Genomic DNA, 17,552 nt, shown 5'->3' with positions numbered 1-17,552 from the left:
GAGATCTGACCCTACTGCTATAACAGTCATGTCTCAGCAGAGATGTTAAGGATTCAGTGGCCATGCAAACTGAATTACCTTTAATCTTTAGAAGTCGTTCCTTTAGGTCAGGTCTGAGGTACAAAGGAGCAGGGGGACCTACTTGCCCTGCTAATAGCTATGGTGCAAAAGTTCTATGGATAAATCAGGGATATCATGCTCCAGGGTGTTAAATCACTATCATTCTCTAGTACTAAATTTACTAACCCCCTCCCCCAATCCTGATAACAAAACAGGCAGCCCATCTTGCTGCTGCTATTTCATTTAAAATTCACATATCATGCACATTTATGGTACTGCATTATTAATAATAATGTTTCAGTTACACTGAAATTAATTAAAATATTTCCTGTATACTGTTTTCAATTTGCATTATAGTCTTTATCAAATCAATTCACTTCAAATTTGAATTTTTTAAAAAAATACTTACTGATCAGAATAGTCATCTGCCAAAGCATCAACATTTTGACGAATAATACTTGCATAATAATGGTATATTGGCAACATTCTCTTTAACAGATATTTCTTTTAAAAGAAGAGAAAGAGAAATTACTTGCATTTAGATATATTGCTGTATGTTTCTCTACTTATTTATTTATTTTCGTCATTTTAAAATTGGAACTCTAGTACAGGTGCAAAATTTAAATAAAACATAAAAATTGGAATCAATGTCCAAAATACAAAATTCTCCCTGAACCACTCACATAGAGGTGTTCCCATTACAGCTCCCTTAGACCTGGAAGAAAAGATGAGTTTTGGAACTTGACATGAAGGTTAAGCTCAGACTCTGGAAGAACAACTAAGAAAGCAAGTCCCAGAGAAGGAGGATACTGGAAAAATTCCCTGCCTCCTCCATATTAAAAATTCAGCAAAGTACTAAATCACATTTTTCTTTAAGCATGTAATTTGACCCATTGAAGTCAATGGCACTACTCAAGTGCTTAAAGGTAAGCATATGCCTAAGTGCTTGCTGAATTGCGGATTAAATAAGGGAACTGTTAGCTCAATTTCCACAAATGATCTCACCTGGTTACCATACAGGGCGAGTGGCAGTCTGAAGTATTTTGTACCTAAACTATATAGGACATGACAGGTTACAAGAAACTGGAAGCCGTTACAAATCACAGGTGTAGTGTGTTCTCTAGAACCGAGCTTCTCAAACTTCTTTTTTCATGGACCACTTGAAAATTGCTGAGGGTCTCGGCAGACCACTTAATGATATTTCCAAATGTTGTTTGTACCGTTAGCTAACTACTGTAAAGCGCTTTGGATAAAAGCGCTATATTAAAAAAAAACCTTAAAAATAATTAATGGTTTTTTTGTTCTACAAATAAAAGCACATAACTCATATTTTAATATCAGTTAAAATATGAATAAAATATGCCATGCCTAATTAAGTGGGTGGCCCTTCACGCTCTTGTGTGCAGCTACCCAGGAGTGTACCCTAGAGGGAACTATCCACGGACCACCTGATGGAGCTCACAGACCACTAGTGGTTAATGGACCATAGTTTGAAAATCTCTGCTCATAGGCGCCAAGTTCTCCTGGCGCCAGTGGGTGCTCGTGCCCCTCCCTGCTCCCATTCCAACCTCTTCCCCAAAGTCCCCGCCCAAACTCCGCCCCCTCCCTGCCCCTATTGGACCCCTTCCCCAAATCCCCACCCTGGCCCAGCCTCTTCCCCGCCTCTTCCCCTAAGCGTGCCAAGTTCCCGCTCCTCCCGCCTCCCTTCCACAGCTTGTTTTGCGGTAGCAAGCCTGGGAGGAGAAGTGGGGATGCGGCATGCTCAGGGGAAGAGGCGGAGGTGAGCTGGGGGGGGAGTTTGGATGCTGGTGGGTGCAGAGCACCCACCAATTTTTCCCCGTGGATGCTCCCGCCCCAGAGCACCCACAGAGTCAGCGCCTAGGAGAAGCACTGCTTTGCAAGCGAACAGTTACATTCTATATGACTAGTGACAGCTGTTAGGCCCCCATTTTGTAAAAACTGGGGCATGTGCATGTACTTTTGACTGATTAATAGACAAATCAAATAATTAGCTTCCATTTCTTAAGAGAAAAAAAAAGGCTGAATAAAATTTCCCCAAAATTAATGTACCTTGTGTATCCTTAAACACTTATAAAGGATTTGTGGGATCCTGTCATTTAAATGGTCTAAAGCAGCGGTTCCCAAATTTGTTCCACCACTTGTGCGGGGAAAGTCCCTGGCGGGCCGGGCCGGTTTGTTTACCTGCCGCATCCACAGGTTCGGCAGATCGCGGCTCCCAGTGGCCACAGTTCGCTGCTCCAGGCCAATGGGAGCCGATGGAAAGTGGTGTGGGCTGAGGGACGTACTGGCTGCCACTTCCAGCAGCTCCCATTGGCCTGGAGCAGTGAACCGCGGCCACTGGGAGCTGCGATCGGACGAACCTGCGGACGTGGCAGGTAAACAAACCGGCCCAGCCCACCAGGGGCTTTCCCTGCACAAGCGGCAGAACAAGTCTGGGAACCACTGGTCTAAAGTGTTCAATATTTAACAAAGGAAGATGATACCTTTAAAAATGGATATAATTCATAGTTGTTCAGAATATTTTCCAAATTGTCAGGTATTAGGTTTGACAGTACTGTATACCACACAAACATTTCATCTTCTTTGGCAAGGTACTTTGTTAGTTCAAATACAGACTCAATCTCAATATATCCAGCCCTATTTAAAAAAAAAAATACAGAACTGAGCATAGGTATTCAAGTCAAACACACATTTGAACAGCAGTATATTTAGATAACGGATGAATAAACATCTAGATACCGTGGGGTCTATGAAAGAATAAATATAATACAACAGTGGCCAGTTTAAGAGTCTGATCCTGCAAAGACATACTGCTGAGCCAAGTGTTATCATCAAGAGTCAATGGGACTACTCAACTAACTCAAAACATTAAGCACACTACACTAAGGTGTGTTAGCAGGATCGCGCCACTTAACATCCTCACCAGGATAAAGTGAAGATTCCCTCTATATTTTTATGTAATAACATTTTGGAGATACATTATTTATAGTCTTTTTAAAATATTCAAACAGATTTTCATTAAAAAATGCTTTGGGGAATAACCATTATCCGAAAAGTATAAACAATTGGTAATTCAGGGATATTTTTTAATTATTAATTAATTAATTATTCATTCATTAGAATGTCACCAATACACACTAGGCTAAACTTCACTCTTTTGCAGAGGGCCCATCCAAGACCCTCCATGGGAAGCCCTGTCTGTAATTATATATGAGGAGCACATTTTACAAATTCCTTACTACAGGCCAGACTGTGCCCTCTGGTGGGAAAACTTACAGAAAGTGGGGGGGCGGGGGAACTCTAAGGTTCCCCTCGCAGGGTTCCCTCCAAACTCCTCCAGTGTTGTGGGGGTGCTTTGCCCACCTGTAGACCACAGTGACTCTGATACCTTTGTGGATCTCAGGTATCTGCTGGAGGCACAGGGACAACCATTGACTCCTGGGCTCCCTACTGTTTTCCCTAGCTCCCTGGCAGCATGGCTCCAATGAAACTGTTATGCCCCCACCTGAAGCAGGACCTGGATATCCCTTAAAGGAGTTTTCCCAGGGGGAGTGGAAGAGTAGGGAGCTGTGCAGGTAAGTTAAGTTTTATTATTTTTTTTGCAGAATCCCAACACTTGTCAGGGCAATCACACCCCCCGAACTGTTTCTATCAGTGTCAATAATGAAAGAGGGATATCTACAAGTAGTTGGAAGATTACTTATCAGGAACAGAAAGGAACTGTTGAATACAGTGAGGAATAGCTAGGAACAATGAGATGAAGTAAGAAAAAGGAAATTTAGGCATATCATCAAGAAATTTTCCAAATGGGGATCTATATTAGCTTGTAGAAAAGTCTCCTGATGGAAGTTATGGCAGCTTCACTGCTTGAAACACATGAGCTGGGACAAATGGTTAGAAAAGATACCACAAGGAACTACTCAGCACCGGCCAGGGGATGGACGATGACCTAATGGTTTTTTTTAAACTGTTCCCTGGTGAAATCTGTCTTCTTTACAGGGTACTTATGGAGACAAAGGAGTGAAGTCAAAATAGGAATGTGAAGTATAACAGTGTCATGTAATAGTGTATTAATAATAATTTTCTATCATAGACTCAAAATATACTCACTGTGCCAATGTAAAAGCATCGTCTATCAAATGTAACCTGTTGACAACTGGAATAGCCTGCAGAAAGCACTCATGTGGTATTAGTAGATTAAACATATCATTTTGAGGGAAAGCATACTTAGTTACATTTTGAAAGTCTGGGACAAACGCTGCAGTCTTTTCTCAAGCCAAACTTTATAGACTTCAATGGAAGCTTTGCCCGAGTAAGGATGGCAGGATTTGGTCCCATATTTTGAGCTGAAATAATTTACTCGATGTGCCTTTAAGAAAAATTTTTTCTGTGTATGTAGATTTAAAAAATTCTACATCTGGTACCCATTTGCAACAGCTAATGAACTGCTAAGCATGAAAAATCCTCTTAAGTATGTGCAATATTGCAAATTAAAGTAACGAAGCTCTACAGTATCTAAAATAATTCCTGATTTCTTCAGCTTGACAATGAGTTTTTTCCTTTTTGAGACTCCAATTCATAATCAAGTACTCACACCAGTCCAGACTAGAGTGTCTTTCATTTGTTCTGGCTACAGGAGACCATAAGCAGTTAGTAATTTTGTTCTCCATTGAATAAATCTTTGGTCTTATCCTGTACTGGATTATGTGGAGTGCAAAGATTATTTATGTTGTAACCAGAATATGTAAAAAGAACTACAGGCTCCTCATTCTGGTGCAAAACAGACTATGCACCCAGCAGCTGTGGAAAAGACACCTATCCCGCCATCATTTATGCATATTATGCAAATTATGCAACCAGGAAGCAGAGTAGGTGCACAACCTGCCCACCCTCTTACTATATGATTCTCCTCTACACATGCATTTTTCCTCCCTATTTCTAGTTACAGGAGTAGCGTCTAGATATTTAAAGCCTATTATATCTCTTAGCATAAACGTCATTGGGCAATTTTGTGGGTTAAACCTATATAATGGAATTAAATTGCAAATTTCTTTCACACTGTTCCTTTGGTAGAGTTTCTCCAACAGCCTCAAAGGAACTTGTGTGGGGGTGGGGGATTGGTCCAAGGAATCTGAATTCCCTGAAATCCAGGTGAATCTAGCATTTACCAGAGTCCAGGTCCATTTGTGTCAAAACTCCTGGCCCCTGTTTATCTCTCTCCTGCCTGCATAGCAGAATGGTTCTGTCGTGTTCCCATGGCTTCTCTCAATGATGACTGCCAACAGAGGATTCAAAGCATGGATTGGGAGCCCACATAAATTTATGCTGACTTTCAGAATTTGCTTGATCAGGAAATCCATACAGGTTTGAAGGAAAGGAAAAGTATGCAGCTTAGAACGGCTGTACTCTCAGCCCTGCTGTCACCAATCTTGCCACACCCCTGGATTGCAACTCCTCCAGAGCAGTTTCCATAAAGTCAAGAAAGCGATACCAATAGGAGGCATTTCCCCTTTCCATGCCAATATTAGCCATTGTTTCCTATACTTTGTAGCAGAAGCAGAGGGGTTGATTTGGCCCTACTGAACTATTTTAAGTGGCCTTGGTCTTTACATTTTCAAAACTGTGTAATTAAAAAGCAATCCATTTGGGTTGGGCTACACCATGCAGAATGTAAAGGTGCCTTAAAGCTCATCTCTATGCTCCCTTTATCCTGAGCCCAAACTGTGCTCAGCCAGTTCTCTGATGTAAGTTAGAGCAGCATGAAACTGCTCTGAGTTATATTGGCTGTCATTGGTCACAAGGTGCTGAAATGAGAACCAGGGATTAGCAGAACACTGGTAGAAGTGACTGGAAAACGGAATTTTCCTCCTGCAAAAAAACTGAAATTTTTCATAGGAGGAAAAACTCTGAAAATAATTCCATTTTGGGAGAACCCCAATGGAAATTTTTCAGCTTGTTCCTGGCGACCCAACTCCCCAGGCTGCTGCCTCTCAGGTCTGCCCAAGTCCACAGCGAACTGAGCAGACTCAGAGACCACTGACTAGGGAGTCAGGGAGAGTTTCATCAGAAGTTTTGATGAAATCAATACATTCTGGTGGAATGATTCAGTTCCATCAAATCAGCATTTTCTGATGGGAAAAGTGTTCTGTCCGAATGTTTTCCATCAGCTCTAAGTGCAGCTAAATCCCAGCAACACCCATACAATGGTAAGGCTTTGCAATGGCCTGAAGTCATGGAAGAACCTCCTTACACTGGGAGATCCTTCCAGGACTGATTAAGACAGCTTTACAGGTAGAATCTGGTCCTAGGTTAATGAAAAAATGTTCAGCACACACTTGAAATGAAAAGTTATTTTAGTCCCACTTTTGTTCCCACTAAAGTCAAAGAGAATTTTGTCAGTAACTTTAATGGGCACAGATTTGGCCCCTTTGCATGTGATGCACTAGTTTTCAATTATCAGTTAAAGTAACTACTGGTAATGATTGCAATAAGAAATTGGTTGTATAGAATTTGTTTACATCATTGATAAACAAGTTATCTTACCTTTGGGTCTTTTTCAAGCAGTTGTGCTAATCTCTTCAAATGTAATGGATCATAATTAACTCTGTAGTACCCAGTCATATTCATATTTAACAAAATCCAGTCATGTTCTGAATCGGATATTTGCATTTCAGGAAACATTTCTGTGGGGACATTTGAAAATGGAAAGGCTGTATCATTTTACCAATCACTAATGCAGGTATGTAGAATGTTATACACTGCTATGAAATATGGGCTCAGTTTTAATCTGATATATGTGTATGTGCATCACCACACCATTAAACTATATTGCTACTATACATGAGGCAAAAAAGCTGACCCAGTTTCTCAAGATTTTATGAGTCACAAGCTCACATGTGGAGCCAGATTGTGCCCGTCCCTTGATTTGGTACAGTGGCGGAGGGCGGGGGCACAAGGAGACCCCCACATGCACCAGGCCCAGTTGCACTCTCTGTGCTCTCCAGAACACAAAAACTTATCCCTTTAAGGAATTTCACAAAGGAAGCAGGGAGGAGGCAGAGCCATGGACCCACCTTGCTCCTTCACTGACTAAAGGAGCTGGCTGGCTGACAGTGTTGTGGACTTAATGATTCATCCTCCTAATGGATGGAGACTTGTTCTGCCTGTGTGCCGAGATCTGTGGGAGAAACTCTGTCCACCTGAGGCTCAATACATTCTGGACTTTTCCCTGGAGCAGCGTGCTTCCACACTGCTCCCACTGTGGGCCTCTATCTTCAAGCCATAACAGGGCTCACAGTTATCTTAGGTTAGAATTGCCTCCCTATCAGCGTTCAAATATAAATCCAAACAATTGTGGGGGCATCAGAATGGGTAAACTTATGCAGCCGTAGCAAACATCCAACTAAATAGTTTTGTTGTAAATACAAGGCCCAATCTTTCAGTTCTTACACAGTCTGATCACTCATCAAGGGCCTGATTCTGCCAACGGTACTCATCTGGGTCTTCCTAGACTAGGAAAAAAGTGTGGTTTAAAAAACTGAGTTACCTAACTAGTTACCTAGCTGGAGTCTAGGGTAGACCTTAAGCAGCTAAAACAATTTTAAAAGGTGTTAAAACTGCACCTACACAAGGTGCTTCAAATGTTTCAACTGCAGTTAAGCTAACCTGATTTAAAAGAAACAAAAACAAAACAAAAAATCCAATCTTTTCCCCTCGTCTAGATAAGATCATGGAGTAGTACTGATGCAAGTGGTATGAGAGTAAGTACGGGAATAAGGACGGCAGAATCAGGTTTTAAATGGGTGTTTTGAGTGAGTGGGGAATACAGGATTGGGCCCTAAACACTGTCACTAAACAAAACACAAAGGATGGAAAGAAGCATGTGAAAGATTTTAGAACAGATTCCTAAGTCAAGTAAAAAGAAAAGGAGTACTTGTGGCACCTTAGAGACTAACCACAAGTACTCCTTTTCTTTTTGCGAATACAGACTAACACGGCTGTTACTCTGAAATAAGTCAAGTAAGTGCTTTTTAAAAGTTTACTCCTAATACATAGTTATGCCATTACAGTAAACAGTGCTACAATTAAAGTTGAAACTTCACTTCCATCCTAAACCCTTACTTTCACATGTGTAAACCCAGAGGCCACTCTAGCTATAGACCACCTAAGCAGCTGCATAGGGTGGCAGATTTCTGGGCAGCTGCCTAGGGCCATAGCTCCTCTATCATGATGAAGTGGTGTCTGAGCCAAATTTGAGCAGCACTGTGACTCCATGTATCAGGTTGTAACACCACTTGCTCAAATTTTCCCCACCCCCTGTCATGATGGGGAGGTGGCTGGGCCAAATTTAAGTATTGTGGGGGGCAGCACACAGAAGTGTTACCTAGAGTAGCAGATTGTATTGAGTGGCCTCTGCCTAAACTATTTCCACAAAACACTTTTCAGCTGAAATTTTTATAGTTGGTGTCACCCAGAAGTGATTTCTATTTTAGGTGAGTAAGTGTGGGATAAGTTTCATAATAATTAATTTAGCTATCTGAGTGCTTTGTGCGAAAAAGTATTTTTAAGAAAATCTTTTAAGAAAACATTCAGTCACTTTCTTTTGTACTTTGGCACAGCAAATCAGAATTGGCTTTGTTTTAAAACTTTAGACTTGGTGTGTCAGTAGCCTTGAATGAGGCCTATTGACTTTGATAGATTTGAAGACATTTGGTTTTCAAGTACAAGTTACAATATTTTTAAAGGAACTACTGAATATGTGCAGTATTTTATTTTCTTCAGACAGATGCTCCAAATGCTAATTCATGGGGATGTTTGGTCATTCTAAGAGCTGCACATAGGAGAATGTGTGACAGGTTGATGGGTGAGGGAGTGGAGTCTTTCTTTAACCCTACAACAAGTTTAATCCATAGCACTGAACTTAGTATAGCACCTTCAAAGTGACCACTGCTTAGCACCCCTTTCCTGCAACAGCCCTAATTTGCTAACTTGTCACTCATGCAGCGGCTTATTGAATTTTAAATTGAAAAGTACAAGTGTTCTCTGGGGTGAATAAATATTGTTTTGTTTATCTGCTTCCTCCACCCACCTGTGGCTAGATACTCATTTCAATAGCTCAGTGGTTTGCGCATTGGCTTGCTAAACCCAGGGTTGTGAGTTCAATCCTTGAGGGGGCCATTTAGGGATCGGGGGCAAAAATTGGGGATTGGTCCTGCTTTGAGCAGGGGGTTGGATGAGATGACCTCGTGAGGTCCCTTCCAACCCTGATATTCTATGATAGCCCTATCTCTCATTATACAAAATAGATTAACAGCTTTTGACCTTACCACACCCACTCCAAAGACAGGACAGAGGAGAGTTGACATAGGTATACAGTGTATTACATTATCATTATTATGTACTGAGGAACTGAAAAAAGTATTTGAAGAAGCATGTGTCTGCCTCATATAGATGGTTCATAGTGTGGTGGAGTAAAGGTTAGAATGAAGGCTGTTTCTAGAACCTTAATTCAAAATGTCCAACCTTTCAAATATTTAGGTTTTTAGAATGGCAATAATCTAACGAAGCTTCTTTTTGTTTAAAGTAGCAGTGATTACACCCTTATCTCTGGTTAAGTGGACCTGTTTATCGCAGAATAGTAAAATGAAAAGGAATTGCACCTTTTTATGACTGAGGATGCATGTGTAGTTTCATTTTTTAAGATTAATTTTAATTCTGCTCCTTCTTTAAAATTATATAAACAAATTAAATTAAGTATTGTTGAAACTGCACCTTTTCAGTTTGCTTAGATGTACAAATGTGGCATTTTGAGTTACACCATCGAGTTATTTACAGTATTTAGGTATTATATGATTATGACCCTTTGATAATGGCCAAATCCTGAAGTCCTTCCTCAGTCCAGGAGAAACTCCCACTGAAGTCAGTGGAAGCAGCCTGAGTAAGGAATGAGTAAAACCTGAATAGGACCTCAGAATTTGTCTCTCTGTACAAAACAGCAGACTTCAAGTTGTTATGGAAATCTTATCTCACGATGTCCAGTCTATTGTGTGATTAAAATAGTACTTTTACAGTTACAACAGATTTTTGCACATCATTTTTCTTTATTTGAAAATGTACTTATTTTAACATGTGATATAACTAAAGCAGATTAATGTGGAGTTTTTTATTGAGTTTTTTATCCTTTCTTATCTAATTCAAATATAGCTCATGTTTATAAAAGCTTATAGGCTTTTTTTTTTTACATGTATGAACAAAAACATTACTTACTGCTACTTTTATCTAGCCAGACTAAGGGTTGTGCAGATCCATTTCTTATCCAAGAAATAGGAACAATCCATGTGTTACTTAACAAAAAACAAAATTGGACAATTTAATTAATTCTTATAGTTAAGGAAACAAGCTCTAAACTGATGTTGAATAAGATTGCAAGTAATTTCTTAAAATTCCAGCTGCTCCTTTCCCCTATCTGATGCACTGTATCTTTGCTGATGTTAGTACTCAAGTTGGATCAACTCCTGGTCTAACTGAAGATAAAAGGGAGTTTTGGCTTTAAATTCAATAGGGCCAAGATTTAGCCTATAATCCTTTGGCAGATCCTCAGATAGTAGAATCTTTCTCTGTGGATTACTTTCCTTCTTCTAACAGTGATTTTATCCTCCTACATTCTCTCCTTTCATTACTCTTCATTCCCTTCCCGGCACCTGTAAAACTCCTTTTTTCAGAAACATGTTTGATCAAAAGAGTTCTGTGCAGACAAGAGACTCCGGGTGCTCACTGAGCAGCACACCAGCCTTCTGCAAAAGGGCACCAAAGCTACTGCTACTAAAGTTAGTCACCCATTTTGGAAGATCTTGGTCTCCGTGTCTGTCTTTTGCAGCCACATAATGGCCTTGCACAATTGCTACCCAGGGGGGAAGTAATTCCTTGGAAAAGGGAATTGCATGCAATACCACTTCAAACTCATGTCTCAAATGGATTTCATTTGACAATTCTAGGGGAAAAAACAAACAGCTCTTCAAAACATAATGTACTAATGCAATATTTTTCTGCAATAAAAGGTAAACGTATGCTAAATGGTAAAAATATGAACTAAACATACTTGTAAGTAGTATTGTTTTCTGTCCTTTTATTATAAAATTGTTCCTGACTGATAATGCCGGTGGACAGATTCAATGTTAAAACTGGAAACCCATTTTGGCATGTCCAGGAGTCCATTATATTTTTTACTGATGCAGGCAACTGAACTTCATTCTGTGCATCTACAACCTTCAAGAAAGGCTGAATTAGAAACATTTATGAAACGTTTATTTATACTGATCCCAGCAACACACTGGGGGATGTAGTAACGTATTTGAGAAATTATAACGACTTCATCTTCATTCATGTGTATTTTATATTGAGAATCATTGTAACTAACCAAAAAAAAGCATTATTGTCCCTAACCTATAGAGGACCCAACTCTTTAGGGAAATCTAAAGAATTGCAATGACATTTCTAATTTTTGTAACTTGATTCTTTACCTTTCTCTTGTTCATTTCAATATATCCGCACCTTTGGGTGGTTAATGATCGACACAATTTGTGGTATGGGATGTTTATTCAATTCATGTAAAGCACCTAGAATATAAGATAGACACTATGAAAACTAACTAACTAATTAAATAAATAATGTAACACCTGACAACTGATTCTGGGCTGGATTCTCAACTAGTGGGAACTGGCATAGCTCCATTGATTTCAATACTCCTACAACAATTTATGCCATATGAGAATATGACCCTCTGTTCTTAAGGTAAGACTCTGTTGTAGCATGATGGAATCATTCTCCATAGTAATTTTGGTACAGACATTATCATAAAAATCCATTATTAATATTTGTTTTTTAGGGTCCAGTTTTATTCAAACTTTTATCAAATTTTAAAGGTGCTGACGGTGGGGAGTTTCCCTGAAGTGTTGGGCCCTCATAGTAATATCCATGGATAAATCCTGACCCTTTAGTGACTTATGATAAATAAACTAAATTTAAAATATTGTCCAAGCCAAAATATTTACTGTGTATAAAAGTGAAGATATAAAAGAAAAAGATTTCAAAGTTACACAGAAATAAAGATCAGAAAAGCTTATATGCAGTGCCACCATAGCTGTGTTAGAGCCTGGGAAGGATAGCTCAGTGGTTTGAGCATTGGCCTGCTAAACCCAGGGTTGTAAGTTCAATCCTTGAGGGGGTCATTTAGGGATCTGGGGCAAAAATTGGGGATTGGTCCTGCTTTGAGCAGGGGGCTGGACTAGATGACCTCCTGTGGTCTCTTCCAACCCTGATATTCTATGAAAGAAACAAGGTGGTTGGGGTAATATCTTTTATTGGACCAACTTCTGTTGGAGAGAGAAAAAAGCTGAGGGGTGGTTATTACAACAATTTATAACCCATTTAAACCCCCACTGCCCAGCTTTTATTTCCCCTTTATGACTGGGGAGCTGTTAATGAGCCACTTCACCTTGAATGGTCCCTTAAAATATGTTTACTACTTATGATAAAAAACCCGCTCTACCTGGTATTTAGCTGTGATACATTTCCTAGACCTGAAGAAGAGCCCCATGTAAACCTGAAAGCTTGTCTCTCTCACCAACACAAGGTCCAATAAAATATATTACCACACCCACCTTGTCTCTCTGTAAGAAAAGATTATCCAATTAAATGGCCAAGTGAAAGATGACAAAATGTATTCAGAGCAAGAATAATCTATGCGAGTTTGTGTAGGCAGAGGCAAGTGCACAGACCTCCTCTCTGGCCCTTCAGAGTATGTCTATTCTGCAATTAAAAATCTGCAGCTGGCCCCTGCCAGCTGACTTGGGCTTGTGGGGCTCAAGCTAAGGGGCTCTTTAATTGCAGTGTAGACGTTCAGGCTCAGTCTGGTTCCAGGCTCTAGGACCCTGTGAGGTGGGAGGGTCTCAGAGCTCAGGCTACAACATGAGCCCAAATGTCTACACCACAATTAAACAGCCCCTTAGCTCAAGCCCCACAAGCCCAAGTCAACTGGCACGGGCCAGCTGCAGGTTTTTAATTTCAGTGTAGACATACCCTTCGTCCCTCATCTCTCCCATCAAATCTCCTGCCACAAAAGGCCTGCAAAGTGAGTTCAGGGGATGGGGGTGGGGTGTAGGAACTAGGTTAGGAGTAGGGAAATTCCACTTCAAAGTTCCACAGTTGGTATATGAGCCTAATTTGGCCCATTCCAACCATTAAAGCAAAAGTACTAACAAGACATGGTAAGTACCATTTGTATGTGAGTCCACAGATCATCTTGGTTAACACTTGAAAACGAAAATGCTTTCAGGTATGACTGCAAAGAAACAAATATAAACATCAGAGTTCATTAAGCTTTAATTAAAAAATCAGAAAAAGAGAAACTCATTCATGCTCATTGTTATTTTCAAACTGATAAACCCAGATGAAGAAGTTTAGTTTTCTAAACTCACATTGAGTGCTTTGTTAAACAGTCTCTCAGTCAGAAAGCTGGAAAGCATCCAGATAATGGAGGCCCCCTATGGAACAAAAAAGATGTTTGAACACATGAGTTTATTTAAATAAACTTTAACCATTCAATGACTGATATTCAAGCCATATTTTTCATAAGTGACACTGATCATTTCTATTTTGACTTTGAATACTTAGGATAGATAGCAAATGCATTCATATTCATGCTTTCCTGTAGATGAACACTTTTGCAACACCCAATGTACCTGTGTTTATAACTAAATGAAAAATGGAACTATGGAAATTAAATCTTAGAAGAAAAGATAACTAAACGATTGTAAGTTTTGCAATAAAATATTTTGCTGGTTCTTTTTAAATCTGTGTTTTACAAAATTGTTGGAAAGTACATAAAAGCAAAATATTTGATTTTCTTTTTTACCTTGCTGTAAGTGAAGATATCAAATAGGCCAACTAGTGAAAACGTTCCTTTGATTTTTTCTTCTCTTGCTGATAATGACCGAGCTGCTATTTCTTTATCTTCCCTTAAGACAGGTTGTAACATGTGATAATAAAAGATTTTATTCTGAAAATTAAAAGATAGACTCTCATTTCAATTAATTCCAATTGTATAAACCACACAGACTACATACAAGCTAACATTTTCCTTTCCGCTCATTTTTTCCCCCTCAAAAGGAAGCAACTCCCCCCCCCCCGCCGAATAAAGGGCGTCAGGGGCCTGATCCTGCATATCCTCCACAGGTGGAACTACCATTGAAAGCAGTGGGAGTTCTGCACACAGAAGGATGGCAGGTTTGGGTCTCATGAAGAGCACTAAAGTTTTACGATTTAAGAAAAAAATTAAAAATTATTAAATGCAACAAAAATTGCAAAATGTAAAAATGAATTATATATTTACATTTCGAGTACAATCAGTTCTTGCTTCACTTATCTGGCAAGACACATTCAGTGTTCTCTGTTTCCTATATTGAAAGACTAAATAACACAATAGCCATCCAAAGGAGTGCAGTTTTAGGTGCTTCAGATGTCCCTGGATAGCAAATGTGGAGAGACAGATCCTCAGCTGGTGTAAATCAGCTTAGTTCCCTTAATTTTAATGAAATTGTGACAATTTACAGCTGTCACTCCAGAGACCTGAAGCCAAGCCTCATACTCAGGAAAGTAAAGAAGAAACTTACGTTCATCTGATTTCTTTGAACATGTATTTGTCATTTTAAGTCTACCTGGAGGTTCAGCTACTAATGTGGGTCTGCAAGTAGGTGTTCTTTTATTTAATGTGTTTTTAAAACACTGCAGGTCTCTTTGAACACCTGCACTACCAAAGAGGAGGAGACAGGTTTTTAAGAGTAGTCAACTTATTTAGTTACAGATTATTTTGTATTTTGCAAACAATTTTGGGAGCCAAATTTTGAAATGTTGCAGATGCAATTTGTGCTTGTAATTTTTTAACTGCATTTAAATTGTAGGTGAAAACCCTTAGTGCAGGTATCTGCAATTACCGGATTCGAGACACAAATCTGTAGCTGTACATATAACTAATGATGTTAAGTGCTTTGATTTGCAATACATTTTGTGTCACGAAGTTACAGGCGCAGACTTTTACAAGGCAAACTGCAGCTACAAAAAGAGAGGCAAAGGCTTCATTCTTAAAATTTAGTCCTTTATACGTTCCTGTGGTATTAAGTTCTGCTTTATATAGAACCAGTAAACTGTTCTGGACATCCAAAGTTGCACACTAGTAGATTCCATGGCCTAAAAATCAGATTTGATCCTCCCAAGAATGTATTTGACATGCCTGTAGTAGTTTCCAATTCAGCAAAGAACTTAAGTGGTGGATTAATTTAAGCACAAGCTTAAAGAGCAAGTGGTAATTTTGGTGATCACAAACACTAATTTTCATCCCTAGCAGAGAATGAAATCCTGTTTTAAAAAGAAAAACTCAACACAAGCTTAACTATGGAGTTGTCATCAATGTCTCCATAGTCTCAAACACAAGAAGTTTACATTTACATTGTCAGCTGTGGAGTCATTTACATATAGAATACTAAACTAGGAGAGAGAGAGAGAATTACATTCATTGTACCCCATAGTTAACCTAAACAAGCAACAGCTTCTCAGGAATCATGTATGTGGAGTACCCCCACCTCACACAGTAAAGAAAAATTTACATTTTACAAATTTACATTACATTTACAGTTTTGCATTTTTGACAGTCATGATTAATCATATTGGATTATTGTGAATAAATGAGACACGTTCTAAAAAGTTATGTCCTATTATCTGACTTAATATAACATGAGTGCAAGAAAGATTATTACAAGCTGCACAGATATGTACAAACAGAGTACATAAAACCAAACCCACCTATATCAATTAGGTATAGTGAATATCATTTCAAAATGAATGTACAGTAACAGACAGATTCAAAGCAAATACTGAAATGTTATCTCTGTGCTGCTGAAAGAGCAGATGCAATTGTGAGCCAACATTTGTCTCTATATTATATGCACAAACCATTAGAGATAGGTGAAATGTTTTGGCTGAAACTTTTTTTTTCCCCCAAACAAAAAAAAAATGCAGATTTGGGTCAGCAGAAACATTTTGTGCATTCATGCTGAATGTGCCAAATTATTTTGGTTAAAAAAAAAAAATCTGAAAAAATTGAAAGGTTTCATTTAGAAAATGTTGAAATGAAACGTTGATTTTTTGATTCAAAATGACTTTTCATTCAAAAATTTTTCAATTTTATTTTAAAATGTTCTAAAAACTAAAATGAAATGAAACATTAGGTTTCAGGTCAAATTAAATATTTTGTTTGATCCTAAATTAATTTTATTTTTACTTTTTGGAACAGCCAGAGAACCGAAAAATCAGTTATTCACACCACTCTATACACAATATCTATATTATTTTCATTTAAAGTTATACTGGAACTGACCACGAGCCCATTAAAGACAACAGGAAAGCTCCCATTGACTGCACCTCCCTGGTGTAGGATCAGGACAATAATATAGGTTGTAAGGGGAAAGCGTTAACATTCAGCTTTGGTACTCACCAGTGGTAGTCTGGGTTCCATGTAGCTAGCACCAACGTATTCAAAGTAAGATGCAAATCCTTCATTGAGCCATAGATCATTCCACCAATTCATGGTAACCAGATTTCCAAACCACTTAAATAGAAAAGAAAAAATGTCTCAGATTGCATTTCTTTGAACTGCTGCTTTCATTCCTATATGTTAAACAGACATGAATGATCAAGAGAACAGTGTGACTTTATTTAATGTATATACATTTTCACAAATCAAATGCTATAATTTTTTCCAGTTGGTGGAAATTCAGTAGTGCAAAGATACAACTTGAGAAAAGCCACACAGATGCAGGTCAGTGGTTGTATATTTTTTAATTCCTTGGTCTCAGATTTCATAACATAAGCATATACAGTGATTTTAAACAGTTCGCCATTCTATTTAAATTAAAGCAGTCACTTATACATTTGTAAATCTAGCAGAGAAAGCCAGACTACAATTTGAAAATATGACATTTCTCAAATAATACACAAAAGTATTTTCAAAATAGCTTCTTTCCAATTAAATAATATTATTTTGTTTTTCCTTGTTCTTAACAAAAGGAAATTGTCAAGTAGATGATAAACAGAACTGGGGAAACAGCCACTTCCAAAATCAGCAAATCCATATCCTGATGAGCAATAAAACTTCCACAACAGCTGTGATGTACTAATAGTTGGCAGTTTATATTTAACAAAAATCTGATATATCATTTGGGGATTTGTGATTTCATTATATGTTATTTGTTGATCCTTAAGCTCTGTTACCTTATGTAAAAACTATGTTTAATAAGTAATATTTATTTTACTGGCCCTCAATAAACACACTAACTTTTCAGACCGTCAGATGAACAGACATAGTCAGGAGGGTGTACATGTGGACTAGCCAAGTTAAACTCTTTTTGCTAACTTTATTG

The 17,552-nt window shown here is 38.6% G+C and overlaps 1 protein-coding gene across 1 annotated transcript in view; it reads right to left on the bottom strand.

The window, feature by feature from the left end:
• LVRN (laeverin) overlaps positions 1 to 17,552 on the bottom strand; it is a 67,369-nt gene that overhangs the window by 17,314 nt on the left and 32,503 nt on the right. The window contains exons 6-15 of the mRNA XM_084628624.1: positions 16,628 to 16,741; positions 13,994 to 14,137; positions 13,557 to 13,622; positions 13,355 to 13,420; positions 11,180 to 11,346; positions 10,348 to 10,424; positions 6,625 to 6,764; positions 4,192 to 4,247; positions 2,565 to 2,718; positions 470 to 564 (exon numbers count right to left, since the gene is read on the bottom strand). Coding sequence (XP_084484750.1) covers positions 470 to 564; positions 2,565 to 2,718; positions 4,192 to 4,247; positions 6,625 to 6,764; positions 10,348 to 10,424; positions 11,180 to 11,346; positions 13,355 to 13,420; positions 13,557 to 13,622; positions 13,994 to 14,137; positions 16,628 to 16,741 — 1,079 coding nt within the window. The remainder of the gene's footprint in view (positions 1 to 469; positions 565 to 2,564; positions 2,719 to 4,191; positions 4,248 to 6,624; positions 6,765 to 10,347; positions 10,425 to 11,179; positions 11,347 to 13,354; positions 13,421 to 13,556; positions 13,623 to 13,993; positions 14,138 to 16,627; positions 16,742 to 17,552) is intronic.

Source organism: Lepidochelys olivacea (assembly GCF_965140295.1).
Source record: "Lepidochelys olivacea isolate rLepOli2 genome assembly, chromosome: 5".
Classification (NCBI taxonomy): domain Eukaryota; kingdom Metazoa; phylum Chordata; order Testudines; family Cheloniidae; genus Lepidochelys; species Lepidochelys olivacea.
This window is presented reverse-complemented; position numbering and strand designations above follow the sequence as displayed.